The 18,209-nt window shown below is 44.5% G+C and overlaps 1 protein-coding gene across 2 annotated transcripts in view; it reads right to left on the reverse strand.

Annotated features, from left to right (window-relative positions):
- Positions 1 to 1,259: 1,259 nt before the first annotated feature.
- Positions 1,260 to 18,209, reverse strand: part of LOC308333246 (phosphatidylcholine:ceramide cholinephosphotransferase 1-like) — a gene marked incomplete at its 3' end in the record, with an annotated part of 47,433 nt that continues 30,483 nt past the window's right edge. For both annotated transcript variants that reach the window (XM_080789514.1, XM_080789513.1), the window contains 5 exons: positions 12,050 to 12,473; positions 8,518 to 8,635; positions 4,261 to 4,414; positions 2,796 to 2,962; positions 1,260 to 1,445 (listed from right to left, as the gene is read on the reverse strand). In XM_080789514.1, the coding sequence (XP_080645640.1) occupies positions 1,260 to 1,445; positions 2,796 to 2,962; positions 4,261 to 4,414; positions 8,518 to 8,635; positions 12,050 to 12,473 (1,049 nt within the window). The remainder of the gene's footprint in view (positions 1,446 to 2,795; positions 2,963 to 4,260; positions 4,415 to 8,517; positions 8,636 to 12,049; positions 12,474 to 18,209) is intronic.

Here is an 18,209-nt window from a genome sequence, read left to right on the forward strand (position 1 = left end):
GCCTAAATGGGTTAAATGACAACTTCAACACTTCACAGTGTGTGTGTGTGTGTGTGTGTGTGTGTGTGTGTGTGTGTGTGAGTGAGTGAGTGAGTGAGTGAGTCAGTGAGTGAGTGAGTGTGTGTGTGTGTGTGTGTGTGTGGATGAACAGTCATTGCTGATGATCAGTGGAGTCAACAGAATCAAGCAAAAGCCTCAATGTGTTCTTCTGCATATCGAGTTCCCCCGGCCATAGTGGTAGTGCCTACTATGTATGTACCAGAATGCATTGCAACATACTGTATATTTAGAGTCGGCAACACAGTTGCAGACTGCAGAATGAACACTCCCCCCCCCCCCGCGACATAAATCGTCTCTTATGGTGGTCCCTGGCACAAAAATACTTTCAGATCGGCGTCCGCAGACAAATACGTACATATGAAAATGTTTAGGATCCACAGGTTGTTGTTTTTTTTTTGTAGGACAAAATACTGTCCAGTCACTCCGTCCGGACATCCATTTTGGCCAAAGATTGTCTCGCGTCTTTAACAGTTATGGCCGGGGGCGTGAGGAGCACACTGGGGTTGTGAGCTGGCGGAGCTAGGCACCAACGCAGGCAGCGTTTGGCCGGTTCCGTTCCCAGGAGGAGACGGAGGAGCAAGGCACCAACGCAGCCAGCGTTTGGCCGGTTCCGTTCCCAGGAGGAGACGGAGGAGCAAGGCACCAACGCAGCCAGCGTTTGGCCCCGGTTCCGTTCCCAGGAGGAGACGGACCCGTCTGTCAATCTGCCCATTCTCTCAGTCCAATCAAGACGTTGCAATGACATCCGTCCACGATAACCCGCCGGCATCGATCCAGAGGGACGGACGTACCGTGCGCTCAGAAAGTAGTGGGTTTCAACCCGTCCTCTGTCCTGTCCTGTCCTGTCTTCACGCTCAGAAAGTAGTGGGTTTCAACCCGTCCTCTGTCCTGTCCTGTCCTGTCTTCACGCTCAGAAAGTAGTGGGTTTCAACCCGTCCTCTGTCCTGTCCGGTCCTGTCCTCACGCTCAGAAAGTAGTGGGTTTCAACCCGTCCTCTGTCCTGTCTTCACGCTCAGAAAAAAGAGACGTCAAGCCTCTCCTTTTATCCAGCCATCCATCCATCGTTTCCATGAAATCCGTCCATTCATACGTTATTATTACCCATCCTTCAATGTATTCATACACCCATCAGTCTCTTTTTTCAATAGTCCTTAGTCCATCCGTCTAGCCGCTCATCTGTCTGTCTGTCTGTCTCTCACTCAGGGATAGTCGCTGTCTGCCAGTCGGCTGTACTTGACCGTTGTGCCCCTGAGCAAGCGCTTGCAGGGCAGAGGCAGCTGGTAGTGGCGTGGTACGACTCCCTGAACGTTCCTCTCCAGGTACAGGAAGACTCTGTACCACCACACCCTGGACACGAAGTTACTGTGAGACGACTCCTTTAGGACCTGCACGCACGCACGCGCACACGCACACACACACACACACACACACACACACACACACACACACACACACACACACACACACACACACACACACACACACACACACACACACACACACACACACACAGTTAACTAGTATCAAGTGAAGATGGACAGGGAAGAGAGCGAGAGAGAGAGAAGGGGAGAGAAACGATAATACGACACGATGATTTCAAATCGATACGGTAACCATTTAAAATACATTGACATTATTTTAAACTAAGTAATTAAACCCCTCTTTTTCTTTTTTCCTTCTAAAAACAATCCCTAAATATCCCGCACAAAAATGTAGCGTCGACACAATCGATTATTTTGCACGGCAAAAACGATACATAGTCAACGTTGCCGTTTTCATTTCGATTTCTTGAAATTAAAATCGATTTGTCGACGCAGTTACTATATCGTTACACCTGTTGCAGTAGTAGTAGTAGTAGTAGTAGTGGTAGTTGCGAACGCAGTGAGCACTTACTAAGTTACTATGAGACCTAGCAGATCATGTCTGTCTGTCTGTGTGTGTGTGTGTCTGTGTGTGTGTCTGTGTGTCTGTCCCGCTATCCAAATATGGAGTGTGTTGCATCAGCAATCACTCAGCTCCATATATGGGCACAAAAGGGGGCAGGTCCACTCAGCTCCATATATGGGCACAAAAGGGGCCAGGTCCACAACAAACAAATCACTGGCCCCTTTTGTGCCCATATATGGAGCTGAGTGCGTTCGCGCGTCTTACTCGTAATAGTAGTAGTAATAATACTAGCAGTACTCATAGTAGTAGTAATACAGAGTGTAGAGTAGGAGAGCAGCGACACACGCTTTCATCTCGCCGCAAAGCGGGCGCCTATGTTGGGCTATAGTTCCAAACACTGGAACTATCCCCATTGAGACTGAACGAGCACTTCCGCATTCCATTGTTACAGTGGGAGTCCAACGCTAGTGTCGCCACTCTCTTACTACCAGTAAGACGCGCAAACGAGGGAAGCGAACGCAGCTCGTATATATTTGGGTTTTGGACGTATAGCTGCTTTGGGGACTCCTTATATGGTTATGGCTGAGTCATGGTGACACAAATCACTCAGCTCCATATATGAGCACAAAAGCGGGACAGACAGACAGACAGACATGATCTGCTAGGTCTCATAGTAAGTGCTCACTGTGTTCGCAAATACTACTCTGCAATAGCAGCAGCAGTAACATTAATATGAGCAGTATACCTGACACCTGTAGATTTGCCATGGTGTGGTACCACCAGAACAGCCTGCTGGTCACGTAGTATAATGTAGTAATAAATAACAGTGATATTAATATGAACGGTACCTGTAGATTTGCCATGGTGTGGTACCACCAGAACAGCCTGCTGGTCACGTAGTATGCCACCAGGACGTCTATGGAGTAGTGGTCGTGGGCCAGCAGGATGCAGAACAGGCCCACGGCGCACAGAGCCCACACCAGCCACTGGTACCACCACAGGCGCCTAGGAGAGTCTGCACGCACGCACGCACACGCGCACACGCACACACACAGTCAGCAACACGACACAATCACTTCCGAAATATTCACGTTGAAGGCATGATTATTACTAGTCTCTGCAATTATTATCATCATCATTATTATTATTATTATTAATGACCCATTCTTTTGGTGTCTTAAGCATTATGTTACGCTTTAGCCATTGAAAGATACAGTAGGTCTGCTGTTTTTTGAAGAATCGTGAAAATGTGGCTTTATATATTTTCTTTCAGAGCGAACGTTATTCGTATATTTGCTTCTGTGGGGGGGGGGGGGGGGGTCTCTGGAACAACATGTTTTCAGATGGGGGTCGGCAGGCCAAATACACATCATTCTCGGGGGTCCTTGACGTGAAATATTGAGCACCACTGAAACATGAGGTATTTCAGAAAAACGTTAGGATTCGAAGGACTTTCTTTTTTTAAATTTCGACTTCAGCCGGGAACCCCTTTTGGTGTTGGCATTATGTCATGCTTTAGCTATTGAAAAATAGCAGATCTACAAGCTCATATGAGCTTGTAGATCTGCTATTTTAGAAAGAATTGTGAAAATGTGCCTCAAATCTTTTAAGCACCACTGATACCGAAACATAAGGATTTCCGACGTCAGGCCAAGCGTCTAGCGTAGATTCCAACATCAAATCAAATCAATTTTATTTGTTATTTTTATTTTATTTTATATTTTATTTTATTTTAACATGAACCCTGCTCTACTCCCTGAGCAGTTTCCATCACAGCGGTTGATGATATAATCATAAACACATTAATCAACGTTGCTCAGAGTTCCACTGCATATTACTGACTGGCCACGGACAGAATGACTTTCAGCGGCTGCCCTGACTGTCGTCGACCACCAGGGGTCAGCGTTGCTGCATTAACCCATTTTGACCTGAGATCAGATTCTAAAAAAAATGTCTGACAGTTTTCTGAAAAAGCTATGTTTTCTATGTCAGTCGTTCTTCGATTTTTCAAAAAAATAGCAGACCTACAAGCTCGTATGAGCTTGTAGATCTGCTGTTTTTCCAATAGCTAAAGCATAACATAATGCCAACACCAAAAGGGGGTTCCCGTCCCAAAATAGGTTAATAACGTTGGGGCAGTTTGAATGGACAGGCATCAGTCAAAAGGGACTCGGACATCGAAGAGGAAGGGTGTGTGTGTGTGTGTGCGCGTGCGTGTGCACACGTGTACAGTCTGTGATAAACAGTGTGAGTGCATGAGCGGTATGTGTGTGTGTGTACATACACTCTGATGAAAAGCGCGCGCGTACGTACATTCTGTGACAAACAGCGAGGTCAGCGTGATGATCACGGTGTGTCCACTGTACAGGTAGTCTCCGCACAGGTGGTGAGAGCCCGTGATGGTCAGCCCTCCGCCGCACAGCATCGTCATCACCCTCCCCGCCATCATCACGTAATCCCCCGACACCTGGAGACACACCGCCGCCATCATATTAATACATGTGACACCTGGAGACACAACCGCCGCCATCATATTAATACATGTGACACCTGGAGACACAACCGCCGCCATCATATACATGTGACACCTGGAGACACAACCGCCGCCATCATATTAATACATGTGACACCTGGAGACACAACCGCCGCCATCATATTAATACATGTGACACCTGGAGACACAACCGCCACCATCATATTAATACATGTGACACCTGGAGACACAACCGCCTCCATCATATTAATACATGTGACACCTGGAGACACAACCGCCGCCATCATATTAATACATGTGACACCTGGAGACACAACCGCCACCATCATATTAATACATGTGACACCTGGAGACACAACCGCCGCCATCATATTAATACATGTGACACCTGGAGACACAACCGCCGCCATCATATTAATACATGTGACACCTGGAGACACAACCGCCACCATCATATTAATACATGTGACACCTGGAGACACAACCGCCTCCATCATATTAATACATGTGACACCTGGAGACACAACCGCCGCCATCATATTAATACATGTGACACCTGGAGACACAACCGCCGCCATCATATTAATACATGTGACACCTGGAGACACACCGCCGCCATCATATTAATACATGTGACACCTGGAGACACAACCGCCACCATCATATTAACCCATTTTGACCTGGGAACGATTCTGCCAAAGATTCTTCTAAATCCTGACAGTTTTCTTGAAAGAAAGCTATGTTTTTCTATGTCAGTCGTTCTCAAACACTTTCACGTCACATTTTCACGACTCTTCAAAAATATCAGACCTACAAGAAGAAATGTCATGATGAGCTTGTAGATCTGCTATTTTTAAACCCATTTAGACACCCCCCCCCTCGCCGCCCCAGAAGCAAAGATTTGAGTTAAAAGAGCTCTGAAAGAATATATGTTCAAAGATTTGAGCCAAATTTCCACGGTTTAACAAAAAGAAATAGCAGACCTACAAGCTCAGCTTGTAGATCTGCTATAAAAAAAAACATGGCCAATCAAATGACCTTTAAACACGTGAACCATGGCCCAAAACCCCCGGAAAAAGGCAATCTTTTTATAGGACTGAGGTGGTTATATAGGAGCGGTGTTCTGGTAGTCTCTCAAGACAGACTAACAACAGGGGGCGCTGTTTTCCCCCAATATTTGACGCTGGGATTCTCATATTGGTGTTCTTGGTGGTAATGTTTGCCAGTGTCATGATGGAAGAAATGTCATGATTTCTCCCAAGAGGCAAAGTGTGGAGTTCTTCTCAGGGTCCGCTCTGTGTCCGCAGGGAGGCGAAGGCATGAGCACGCATAATTATTATACTGTACGCCAGGGACTTTGTGTGTGTGTGTGTGTGTGTGCACGATCATAACATCATAATATTGGATGAAGGTCAAAATTATTTATTTCCAAAAAAATAATATATATATATAGGAATCGTTAAAGGAACTGTTAAGGAATTGGACCGTTAAGAAGGGGAAAAAAAAGTAAGTAAAAGTAAGCTCCACACGTCCCAAACTCTTCTCCCTTCTGGCACCAAAACTGTGGAATGCACTTCCCATTGCAGTCAGAAGTGCAGCATCACTCCCAATCTTCCGCCGTAGTCTGAAAACCCACCTTTTCAGACTCCATCATGGCCCATAGCACTCACCCCACCCCCTTAGATAGCATTTCTGTAGACTTAGATAGCATTTGATACAGACTTATAGCATGTTATGTAGACAGCACTATAATTGCATTGTATGTAGTCATAGCACGTCATAGTACATATGTATAGCACAGTAGTATAGATGTATAGTTTATATGTATAGCTTCATTATATAGATATTCCACTGTTACTTTCTTAGCTTACGCATGTTTCTTGATAAATGTTTTTATGTGATGTATTCCCATGCTTTATTTGTTCTTGCTTAATTTAAGTCGCTCTGGATTAAGAGTGTCTGCTAAATGCCTAAATTGAAAATTGTAAGTAAGCCTTGCCGAGGCATGAGGCCCATATAGGGGCAGGAGCCTATCTCCTGTTTCTGTAGCGTGAGGCAGCTTGATGTACAAGCACACCCCCTGGACATGACGCTAGTATGTGTCGCAGAGACTTATCCCCCAATCCCCAATCCAACCCTTGATGCTGAGTGTCAAGCAGGGAGGCACTGGGTCCCATTTTTATTTTTGGTATATGACCCGGGCCGGGGATCGAACCCCCGACCTCCCTGCAGTCCCAGGGCGGACACTCTATAATCACAAGGCCGGCTGAGCTGTTATACAAAAACAAAAGTGGCATCAATAAAATCCTGCGTTTGGCGTCTGGAAATTGTCAAATGACATGTCGGCTGCTCGCCTCGTGCCTCAGTGCAAATCGCTGGCCCAGAATAGGGCCTGGAGAGAGAGAGAGAGATAAAAGCTAGCGAGGTGCAGCGTGAATGCGTGACACAGGGTCGTCACTTGAGGTTCCTCCAGATTGCCACACTCTAGCTTTTACTTTTTTTTTTAAATAATTTTTATCCCACGATTTTTTTGCAACCCATTTTTGTCAATGATCTGATGTAATCCTGGGCGCTACACTTCCCTCATGCCAACCTAGCTTTTTTTAATACATTTAACCCCAGAATGCATACATGCCCCCCAATAGGCTGGTAAAGCGTGTCGCAGGTTCGGGTACCCAAACAAACAAATGTTGTTTTCACAGTTTAGACCAGTTATAAATAAATATATAACCCATTTTTAGACGTATTTTAGACGTCTGGTATAGTCTGAACAATGCTCAGCAGGGACGGTCATATCTGGTTGGAGTGCTTTGGGGGCTGAGGTTGTGTCTGAAGAGGCCAGTCTTCAGATTACGGTGGATATTAAAAAGTGCTTAGTGCTCTTTTAAACTCTGTACTCTGCTGAGTACGTACTGTAGTAGTTATAGTCTGATCAAGATGTGTGTGCGCGTGTCTGTCTGAGAGAGAGAGAGAGAGAGAGAGAGAGAGTGCGCTCACGAGCTTGTAGGTCTGCTATTTTTGAAGAATCGTGAAAATGTGGTGCAAATCTTTGAATATATATTCTTTCAGAGCGAACGTTTTTTTTAACTCAAGTCTTTGCTTCTTTGCTCAACATATTTTGAGATGGGGGTCGGCGGCCAATTACATATATTTTTCAGGGTCCTTGACATGAAATAGTTTGAGAACAACTGACAGAAACATGGGTTTTTCAGAAAACTATCTTTGAGTATTTAGAAGATATTTTGCAGAATCGTCGTCAGGTCTAAATGGGTTAAGCATATAGAGCGTCGCAGTCAGAACGACGGAGTGGCCCAGGAAATGATTCTCCATTCATTTTCTCCATAGGCTTTTCAAAACGTATTTATTTAAAGACCTTTTAAGCGTCGTACGAAGCCAGCCAACCAATTTGCTGGGACGGTGCATACGAGCCGGGCGAAACTATTACTTGCGTGCTCTGCTTGCGCAAGTAAGAAACAAAAATATTATTGCTCGGCAAGGCTTACTTACATTACTCGAAAAGTCAAATGAAACACTCATATTTCATATTTCAGTACTTTGTGCGTGTGTCTGCATGCGTGCTTGTGTGGGAACAAGCCTGGGATGTCAGACCTCCTACTGGGGTGGAAAACAAGGACCACAAGGTCACAGCTGTCTGGCAATGCAGAACGACAGACATACACACACATTTTATTTGATTGCGTTGGTTTGTTTTTTACTCAAAGGCTTACAGTTCAGTGGCTCCCGTTGCAAGAGGGCCCCCAAATAATTGATGACACAACATTAACCCATTTTCCATTTAGACCCGAGATCAGATTCTACAAAACCTCGTGTTTCTAACGTCAGTGGTTCGTTCTCAAACTATTTTAATGTCAAGGACTCCAAAAATTATCTGTATTTGGACGCCGACAACCATCTGAAAATATGTTGTTCCAGGGACCACGTTGAGAATAAGATTTGTATTTTCCAAGAGACTACTACTGAAACACGAAGGGGACGTCGTCCAGACGTGTTCTATCAACATGAAAACAAACACAGACAGGCGAGTACATATGCGTGTGCGTGCGTGCGTGCGTTACCTTCGGGGAGCAGTGGAAGTGCATTCCCGGCACTGGCAGAGTGGTGATGTACATAGTGACACAACGGTACAGGTAGAGAGTCCCAACCAGGAAGAAGAACCTGCGACCTACTATAGACCTGAGAGAGAGAGAGAGAGAGAGAGAGAGAGAGAGAGAGAGAGAGAGAGAGAGAGAGAGAGAGAGAGAGAGAGAGAGAGAGAGAGAGAGAGACAGAGAGAGAGACAGAGACAGAGACAGAGACAGAGACAGAGACAGAGGCAGAGGCAGAGACAGAGACAGAGACAGAGGCAGAGGCAGAGGCAGAGGCAGAGGCAGAGGCAGAGGCAGAGACAGAGACAGACTTGATTATGAAAGTACATCATTGCATTATGTCAAGATATAATGACGAAGCGACCTCGCCCCTTTAGACAAAGTATAAAGTTGGACTGCTTCAGCTTGGTTGAGCCGGACACTGTATGTATAGTGTATGCAATAATTCATTGCTGTAATTCCGGGAACTTAAAAAGTGAGTTTAAAGCAATCTGATCCATGCCGTTACAATGACACTAGTACATATCCATGGTAGAGTATGTTAACCCATTCTGGGCGGGAACCCCTATTTGGTGTTTTAAGCATTATGTTACACTTTAGCTATTGAAAATGTAATAGAAGATCTACAAGCCCATATAGCGCGCCACTACGAGCTTAAATCATTATTATAGCGTTATGGAAGCGACCGGGTAGGAAAGTTTGACTTGTGAAATATTTTACCGACAGGAAAAACAGTCGAAGTTAAAAAATAAATCATACATTCAGACCAAATGAGCACATTCCAGTATATCCCTGTTTTGTCGGTGATAAAAGCTTGGGAACAAGCTGGCCCAGTAAAACGTGATCTGTGGATGTGGGATGAAGTATTATTTTCATGAGCCTATATTGTTGCTATTGGGCAGGAAAATATTTTGGGCTGTATTTTGCGTGATCAATGCCATTTGGCTATTCTGAGTGGCCAAAGAGCATTGACTCTCCAGGTCTTAAGTTAAGTAATAAGACCTGGTACTTAAGACACGCAAAATACAGCCCTATATCTCCAAAACAGTTATTCTAAAAGAAATGGCTAAAGTATAACATAATGCTTAAACTTAAACCAAATGATTTTTTTGGGGGGGGGGGGGTCCCCAGATTATTTATAATAATAAAAATAAATAATAAATAATAATAAAACTTTTTTGTCTTTTTTTTTGTGCAACTGAATGGCTGGAAAATGGAAATCAAGAGTTAAAGGGCCACTTCACCCTTTTTGCAAAAATATATATGTTAATGACGTCTAGAAGCTTTAGATCACTTTCCTGGGGGTATTTATGTGTGTAATATGTGGTTTTTAGATATTTTAGATTGTAGCAGTGAGCCTGTTGTCTCTGATGTCATGGACACTGGTCTCACTACCTTCCTGGACTACAATTCCCATAATTCTTTGGTGCACTGCTCCTCCTTGTTGATAGGGGGAGAGCTGTCTTACTGAGACAACATGTAGTCCAGGAAGGAAGTGAGCCCAGTGTCCGTGACATCAGAGACAACAGGCTCACTGCTACAATCTAAAATATCTAAAACCACATATTACACACATAAAGACCCCCAGGAAAGTGTTCTAAAGCTCCTAAACGTCATTAACATATATTTTTTTGCAAAAAGGGTGAAGTGTCCCTTTAAGAAATTAACAGTACATGACCAAAAGCATTTCCGAAAGGAGTGTGTTGATGAATTGAATACATAGGACCACCATGGAAACCTGTACCACATGGCTGTCTACATTTCTGAACAATAAAGTATTCAACCAAATCGATCAAAGGTGGTCTACTTTGTATTGTGTTCATTTATTTATTTCTTGCTTGGGGATGTGGTTATTGTTGCTCTATGCTCTGACTATTAAAATTAATCGGTGTTCTTTGGCTCTAAAATATGTCACATGTATGCAATTGCTGTCCAATTGTGTTCTAATAGATCTGCTATTTTCATTACTTTTGCATGCTCAAGTGATTAAAAAAAAATGAAACTAGTTTCCACCTGGCAGTGACAATATGCATGTCTGTGCGTTAAGTTGGCGTTGCACCGAGACAGGAAGTCAATGTCACATGTTTCACACTCAGACAGAAAGTCAGTCAGAAAGTCAGTCAGTCAGTCAGTCAGTCAGTCAGTCAGTCAGACAGACAGACAGACAGTCAGTCAGTCAGTCAGTCAGTCAGACAGACAGACAGTCACAGTTCAAATGACTTAACTTGACCATTATACCCTCCCCCCTTGAGGGTCTGCTGTAAGTGTGTGTCACAAAAGAGAGAGAGAGAGAGAGAGAGAGAGAGAGAGAGGGGGGGGGAGAGAGAGAGAGAGAGAGAGAGAGAGAGGGGGGGAGAGAGAGAGAGAGGGGGGGGAGAGAGAGAGAGAGAGAGAGAGAGAGGGGAGAGAGAGAGAGAGAGAGGGGGGAGAGGGAGAGGAGAGAGAGAGAGAGAGAGAGGGGGGAGAGAGAGAGAGAGAGAGGAAGCGACAGCGGCAGGAAGTATATGAGGCACCGACAGGAGGCTGGGTTCAAGGGTCAAATCTGGTTTCAACCAATCAGTTTGGAGCTTAGTGCTTTGATCTGATTCGCACACACGCACGCACGCACACACACACAGACACAGACACACACACACACACACACACACACACACACACACACACACACACACAGAGTAGTATTCGGCAACTCCCAGTGACCAACAGCAGTGTTGTTTTTGGCAGCATTTAGTTTTAGTCACATTTTAGTCACCTGGAATGTTTTAGTCGACTAAATATCATGAGATTTTAGTCGACTTAATCTACAGTTGATTTAGTCGAACAAAATGTATTTTAGTGGGCCTTGATGCTGTCGTTGCTGAAAATAGCCGATCTACAAGCCCGCAGCGAAGTGTAAAATAACTCATCTGGATGTCGTGTCCACTGACTAGACCCTTTCCTAAAATGTTTGTCTAGTTTTTATTTGTGGACGAAATTGCCAGTATATTTAGTCACCATAGCTTAGTTTTCATTTAGTTTCCGTCAGTGGAAAAAAGGCAGTCGACAAAACATTTCCGTCTTGGCTTTAGTCGACGAAATCAACACTGACAAACAGTCGTCATCAGCGGCGTGCACAGATAGACACTAGGGGGTGCTAGAGCACCCCCTGCCCATTTGGCAATGTGCTCTTAATTTGTAGTGTGTGGAGGACCATGGTGACATTGATCAAATCTTGATAAAAAAACGCTTCTAAATAATATTATTTAGGCCCCCAAAGCTATGTTTCTACGTCAGTGGTTCTTCGATTAAGAAAAAAACAGCAGAGCTTGTAGATCTGCTATTTTTCAATAGCTATATAAAGCACCAAAATGGGTTCCCGGCCGAAAACGCGCTAGTGCACAAGGTGCCCTTTTTTTTCTCACTTTCGCACCTGCCCCTCTAATAAATGTCTGTGCACGCCACTAGGTCGTCGTCAGAACCGGGGTAATAATAACATATCTCCACCATGGGCCGTCATTATTACCTGTACTTGAGCAGCGACCACTGCGCGAGCCACGCGGCGACCAGCAGGATCCCGATGACCTCGCAGACGGCGAAGGCCCACTCCCGCCGGCCGAACCAGTCGAAGAACTTGTCGGGCAGCGGCGGCGTGTCCTCCTTGGGCGGCACGCGCTCGTGCACCACGGCGATCACCGCCGAGGTGACCACGAAGCAGGCCAGCGCGTAGAGCAGCGCGCCGCCCGTCTTGCCCCACTCCTCCGGGAAGGAGGAGGCGGAGGCGGAGTAGCGGCCGCCCCCGGTGGCCTCCGCTGGCGGTGCTCCTATTACGCGGATCAGGACCCGGTCCGCCGCCGCCGCCGCGGCGGTGGTGGCGGTGGTGGTGGCGGGCGGGGGCGCCCCCTGGTGGTGGTGGACGACGAACCCGTTGGGCGTCCCGCCGTGTAGGGCTGCACGACATGGGACAAAAAAAATCTAAATCAAATCAACCTTTTATTTATATATATATATATATATATAGCACATTTTAACCCATTTAGAACCGAGGCCCGAAAAAAATGCTTCTAAAATCAGTTTATGTTTCTGTGTCAGTTTTTTCATGTCAAGGGAACCCCCGGTATTATCTGTATTTTACCGCTAGTACTTCTTCTTTTGTACTTTTTACTTCAGAGTACATTTTGAATACGGGACTTCAACTTGTAACTACCGAGTATACATCTACATCGCAGTATACAGACCGACCCCTTTCATGGCGACGCCAGGCCCAGGATAATAATTCCCAAATGCATTTTTCCCATAGACATTTAAAAAAAGTATTTATTTTAAATACCTTTTAAGCGTCGTACGAAGCCAACTTGAGTCATGACAAATCATGCGTGTGTATGACTTGACTACCGCGGCCTGAATGATTCAGCCCTGCTGTGAGATATGATCTGGACAACTTCTCTCTTTCTTTTGTAATCTTTTTTGTCACCAGACGGACAGCTTGGTCATAATACTTCTCTCTTTGTTGACGTTTTGTTAACTCATCCTCCTGCCGTTAACCCAGTGGTGGAAAGTAAATAAGTACATTTACTCAAATACTGTACTTAAGTACAATTTTGAGGTATTTGTACTTTACTTGACTTTATTCAAATTTCCAATAACAATTATTTGAAAACTTTTAGTTACTTTGGAGATTTACATTTTGATTAGAAAAACATACATTACTGTAACCACTTCAATACATTTCGACCATTTGCTATATACATTTCGACCATTTGAAAATAGCTGATCTACAAGCTCACGATGCGTCGCGATGCATTGTGTGCGACCTCTCTTTTCTATTCAAATATGAATATAAACTAGAAAGGTCGCAATTTTGAAAAATTGCAGAGTGTGGTTGCCGCGGCGGCTTACATGTATACCCCTCCCGCTGATCTCGCCGGCCTGTTACGGTTTCGAGTCACGCCTCAGATGGCGGGTAAGTAATTCGGAGGGGATTTGACCCCCGAAATTCATGTTTTCGCGACAGACGGTTACATTTATCGCGTTTGCGGCGCCCCCTGTGGATGAAAATGGAATTGCTTTCGGAACTCGGTCGAACGAACCACCCAGGACGTGCGATTCGAATTTCGGACGGATCGGACATTCCGTTCGTTATTTATGGCGTTTTTCGTGATATAGGCCCCTCCTACTGACTTCGGTCGACGGTTACGGCCGAACGACACGCACTACCGAAATTCTGAAGTCGGTTTTTTAATCGGATGGGTCCAGAGGTCACGTGTGCCGATTTCTGTGACATTTGGACAAAATCTGTAGTGGGAAAAGCGAAAAGTGTGTTTTGGACAAAATTCAAAATGGCGGAAAATCCATCATGGCGGAAAAGGGCGTGGCCTATATGGGGAGATGCGTCATGACCCAAGGAATCCAGGGTAAAAATAATTTTGATTTTACGACCTACGGTTCAAGAGTTATGAGCCAAAAGGTAAAGTGGGATGTTATAGCGCCACCATGAGGCCGACCTAAAAAATAATATTTTTAATTAATTTTAGTGATAATTAGGAAATATCCCTGAAAGTTTTGTAACTATAGTGCTTACAGTCTCAGAGGGAAAAATACTTGAATGTGTTTTTTTGCATTTCCCCATTCATGTCAATGGGGAAATTTAAATCACTAATAAATTCATATCAAATAAAATATACAACATTTCTCTTAGCAAAGTACAAGCGGTCGATTCCCGATTTTTCCGGTCAATTTGACATATGGCTCAAGTGCGTACAGTCAAAACTTCTTGTTGTTGTAGGGCGCCAAACTTTGTCTTACTCCAGTAGTGGAGTGAACTAGAAAGGTCGCAATTTTGAAAAATTGCAGAGTGTGGTTGCCGCGGCGGCTCACATATATACCCCTCCCGCTGATCTCGCCGGCCTGCTACGGTTTCGAGTCACGTCTCAGGTCGCGTGTAAGTAATTGGGAGGGGATTCGACCCCCGAAATTCATGTTTTCCCGACAGACGGTTACATTTATGGCGTTTGCGGCGCCCCCTGTGGATGAAAATGGAATTGCTTTCGGAACTCGGTCGAACGAACCACCCCGGACGTGCGATTTGAATTCCGGATGGATTGGACGTTCCGTGCGTGATTTATGGCGTTTTTCGTGATATAGGCCCCTCCTACTGACTTCGGACGACGGTTACGGCCGAACGACACGCACTACCGAAATTCCGAAGTCGGTTTTTTAATCGGGTGGGTCCAGAGATCACGTGTGCCGATTTCTGTGACATTTGGACAAAATCTGTAGTGGGAAAAGCCAAAAGTGTGTTTTGGACAAAATTCAAAATGGCGGAAAATCCATCATGGCGGAAAAGGGCGTGGCCTATATGGGGAGATGCGTCATGACCCAAGGAATCCAGGGTAAAAATGATTTTGATTTTACGACCTACGGTTCAAGAGTTATGAGCCAAAAGGTAAAGTGGGATGTTATAGCGCCACCATGAGGCCAACCTAAAAAATAATATTTTTAATTAATTTTAGTGATAATTAGGAAATATCCCTGAAAGTTTTGTAACTATAGTGCTTACAGTCTCAGAGGGAAAAATACTTGAATGTGTTTTTTTGCATTTCCCCATTCATGTCAATGGGGAAATTTAAATCACTAATAAATTCATATCAAATAAAATATCCAACATTTCTCTTAGCAAAGTACAAGCGGTCGATTCCCGATTTTTCCGGTCAATTTGACATCTGGCTCAAGTGCGTACAGTCAAAACTTCTTGTTGTTGTAGGGCGCCAAACTTTGTCTTACTCCAGTAGTGGAGAGAATAATAACCGTGAATAAAGTGTTAGAGATACAAGAGTCTGGTTGCCCCTTTAGGGCAACCACACTAATAATAATAATAAAGTGTTAGAGATACAAGAGTCTGGTTGCCCCTTTAGGGCAACCACACTAATAATAACTAGAAAGGTCGCAATTTTGAAAAATTGCAGAGTGTGGTTGCCGCGGCGGCTCACATATATACCCCTCCCGCTGATATCGCCGGCCTGCAACGGTTTCGAGTCACGTCTCAGGTCGCGTGTAAGTCATTCTGAGGGGATGTGACCCCCGAAATTCATGTTTTCCCGACAGACGGTTACATATATCGCGTTTGCGGCGCCCCCTGTGGATGAAAATGGAATTGCTTTCGGAACTCGGTCGAACGAACCACCCCGGACACGCGATTCGAATTTCGGATGGATTGGACATTCCGTGCGTGATTTATGGCGTTTTTCGTGATATAGGCCCCTCCTACTGACTTCGGGCGACGGTTACGGCCGAACGACACGCACTATCGAAAGTCTGAAGTCGGTTTTTTAATCGTGTGGGTCCAGAGGTCACGTGTGCCGATTTCTGTGACATTTGGACAAAATCTGTAGTGGGAAAAGCAAAAAGTGTGTTTTGGACAAAATACAAAATGGCGGAAAATCCATCATGGCGGAAAAGGGCGTGGCCTATATGGGGAGATGCGTCATGACCCAAGGAATCCAGGGTAAAAATGATTTTGATTTTACGACCTACGGTTCAAGAGTTATGAGCCAAAAGGTAAAGTGGGATGTTATAGCGCCACCATGAGGCCGACCTAAAAAATAATATTTTTAATTAATTTTAGTGATAATTAGGAAATATCCCTGAAAGTTTTGTAACTATAGTGCTTACAGTCTCAGAGGGAAAAATACTTGAATGTGTTTTTTTGCATTTCCCCATTCATGTCAATGGGGAAATTTAATTCACTAATAAATTCATATCAAATAAAATATACAACATTTCTCTTCGCACAGTACAAGCGCTCGATTCCCGATTTTTCCGGTCAATTTGACATATGGCTCAAGTGCGTACAGTCAAAACTTCTTGTTGTTGTAGGGCGCCAAACTTTGTCTTACAACTTTGTCTTACTCCAGTAGTGGAGAGAATAATAACTAGAAAGGTCGCAATTTCGAAAAATTGCAGAGTGTGGTTGCCGCGGCGGCTCACATATATACCCCTCCCGCTGATATCGCCGGCCTGCTACGGTTTCGAGTCACGCCTCAGGTCGCGTGTAAGTAATTCGGAGGGGATTCGACCCCCGAAATTCATGTTTTCGCGACAGACGGTTACATTTATGGCGTTTGCGGCGCCCCCTGTGGACGAAAATGGAATTGCTTTCGGAACTCGGTCGAACGAACCACCACGGACATGCGATTCAAATTTCGGATGGATTGGACATGCCGTGCGTGATTTATGGCGTTTTGCGTGATATAGGCCCCTCCTACTGACTTCGGTCGACGGTTACGGCCGAACGACACGCACTACCGAAATTCCGAAGTCGGTTTTTTAATCGGGTGGGTCCAGAGATCACGTGTGCCGATTTCTGTGACATTTGGACAAAATCTGTAGTGGGAAAAGCGAAAAGTGTGTTTTGGACAAAATTCAAAATGGCGGAAAATCCATCATGGCGGAAAAGGGCGTGGCCTATATGGGGAGATGCGTCATGACCCAAGGAATCTAGGGTAAAAATAATTTTGATTTTACGACCTACGGTTCAAGAGTTATGAGCCAAAAGGTAAAGTGGGATGTTATAGCGCCACCATGAGGCCGACCTAAAAAATAATATTTTTAATTAATTTTAGTGATAATTAGGAAATATCCCTGAAAGTTTTGTAACTATAGTGCTTACAGTCTCAGAGGGAAAAATACTTGAATGTGTTTTTTTGCATTTCCCCATTCATGTCAATGGGGAAATTTAAATCACTAATAAATTCATATCAAATAAAATATCCAACATTTCTCTTAGCAAAGTACAAGCGGTCGATTCCCGATTTTTCCGGTCAATTTGACATCTGGCTCAAGTGCGTACAGTCAAAACTTCTTGTTGTTGTAGGGCGCCAAACTTTGTCTTACTCCAGTAGTGGAGAGAATAATAACCGTGAATAAAGTGTTAGAGATACAAGAGTCTGGTTGCCCCTTTAGGGCAACCACACTAACTAGTAGAAAGGTCGCAATTTTGAAGAAATGCAATGTGTGTTTGCCGCAGTCAATAGGCCCCTCCCACTAATTTTGCCAGCCAATTACAATGTCACGTCACCCCTGTGATCATGCATAACTACTCCGGAGGAGATTTATCTCCCAAAAATCATGTTTTTGCGACAAACGGTTACATTTCTCGCATTTGCGGCGCCCCCCTATGGACGAAAATGGAATTGCTTTTGGAACTTGGTTGATTGAACCACCCGTGACATGCGATTTAAATTTGGAATGGATCGGACATTCCGTTCGTGATTTATGGCCTTTTTTGTCAAATAGGCCCCTCCTACTATCTTCGGACGACGATTACGGCCGAACGATACGCACTACCAAAATTATGCAGTTGGTGTTTTAATCGGATAGGTCCGGAGATCATGTGTGCCGATTTTTGTGAGATTTGGACAAAATCTGTAGGAGGAGGAGCCAAAAGTGTGTTTTGGAGAAAATTCAAATTTGCAGGAATTTCTTTCCTGACTAAAATGGGCGTGGCCTATATGTGGAAATGCATCATGACCAAAGGAATCCATGGAAAAAGAAAATGTGATTTTACGACTTACGGTTCAAGAGTTACAGGGGAAAATGTAAAGTGGGCTGTTATAGCTACACCATGACTGACGCAATTCCTTTTAAATTAATTTTCATAATTATTATGAACCCCCCTCCAAAGTCTT

This window comes from Protomyctophum bolini, assembly GCF_963924005.1.
Source record: "Protomyctophum bolini genome assembly, chromosome: 18".
Lineage (NCBI taxonomy): Eukaryota > Metazoa > Chordata > Actinopteri > Myctophiformes > Myctophidae > Protomyctophum > Protomyctophum bolini.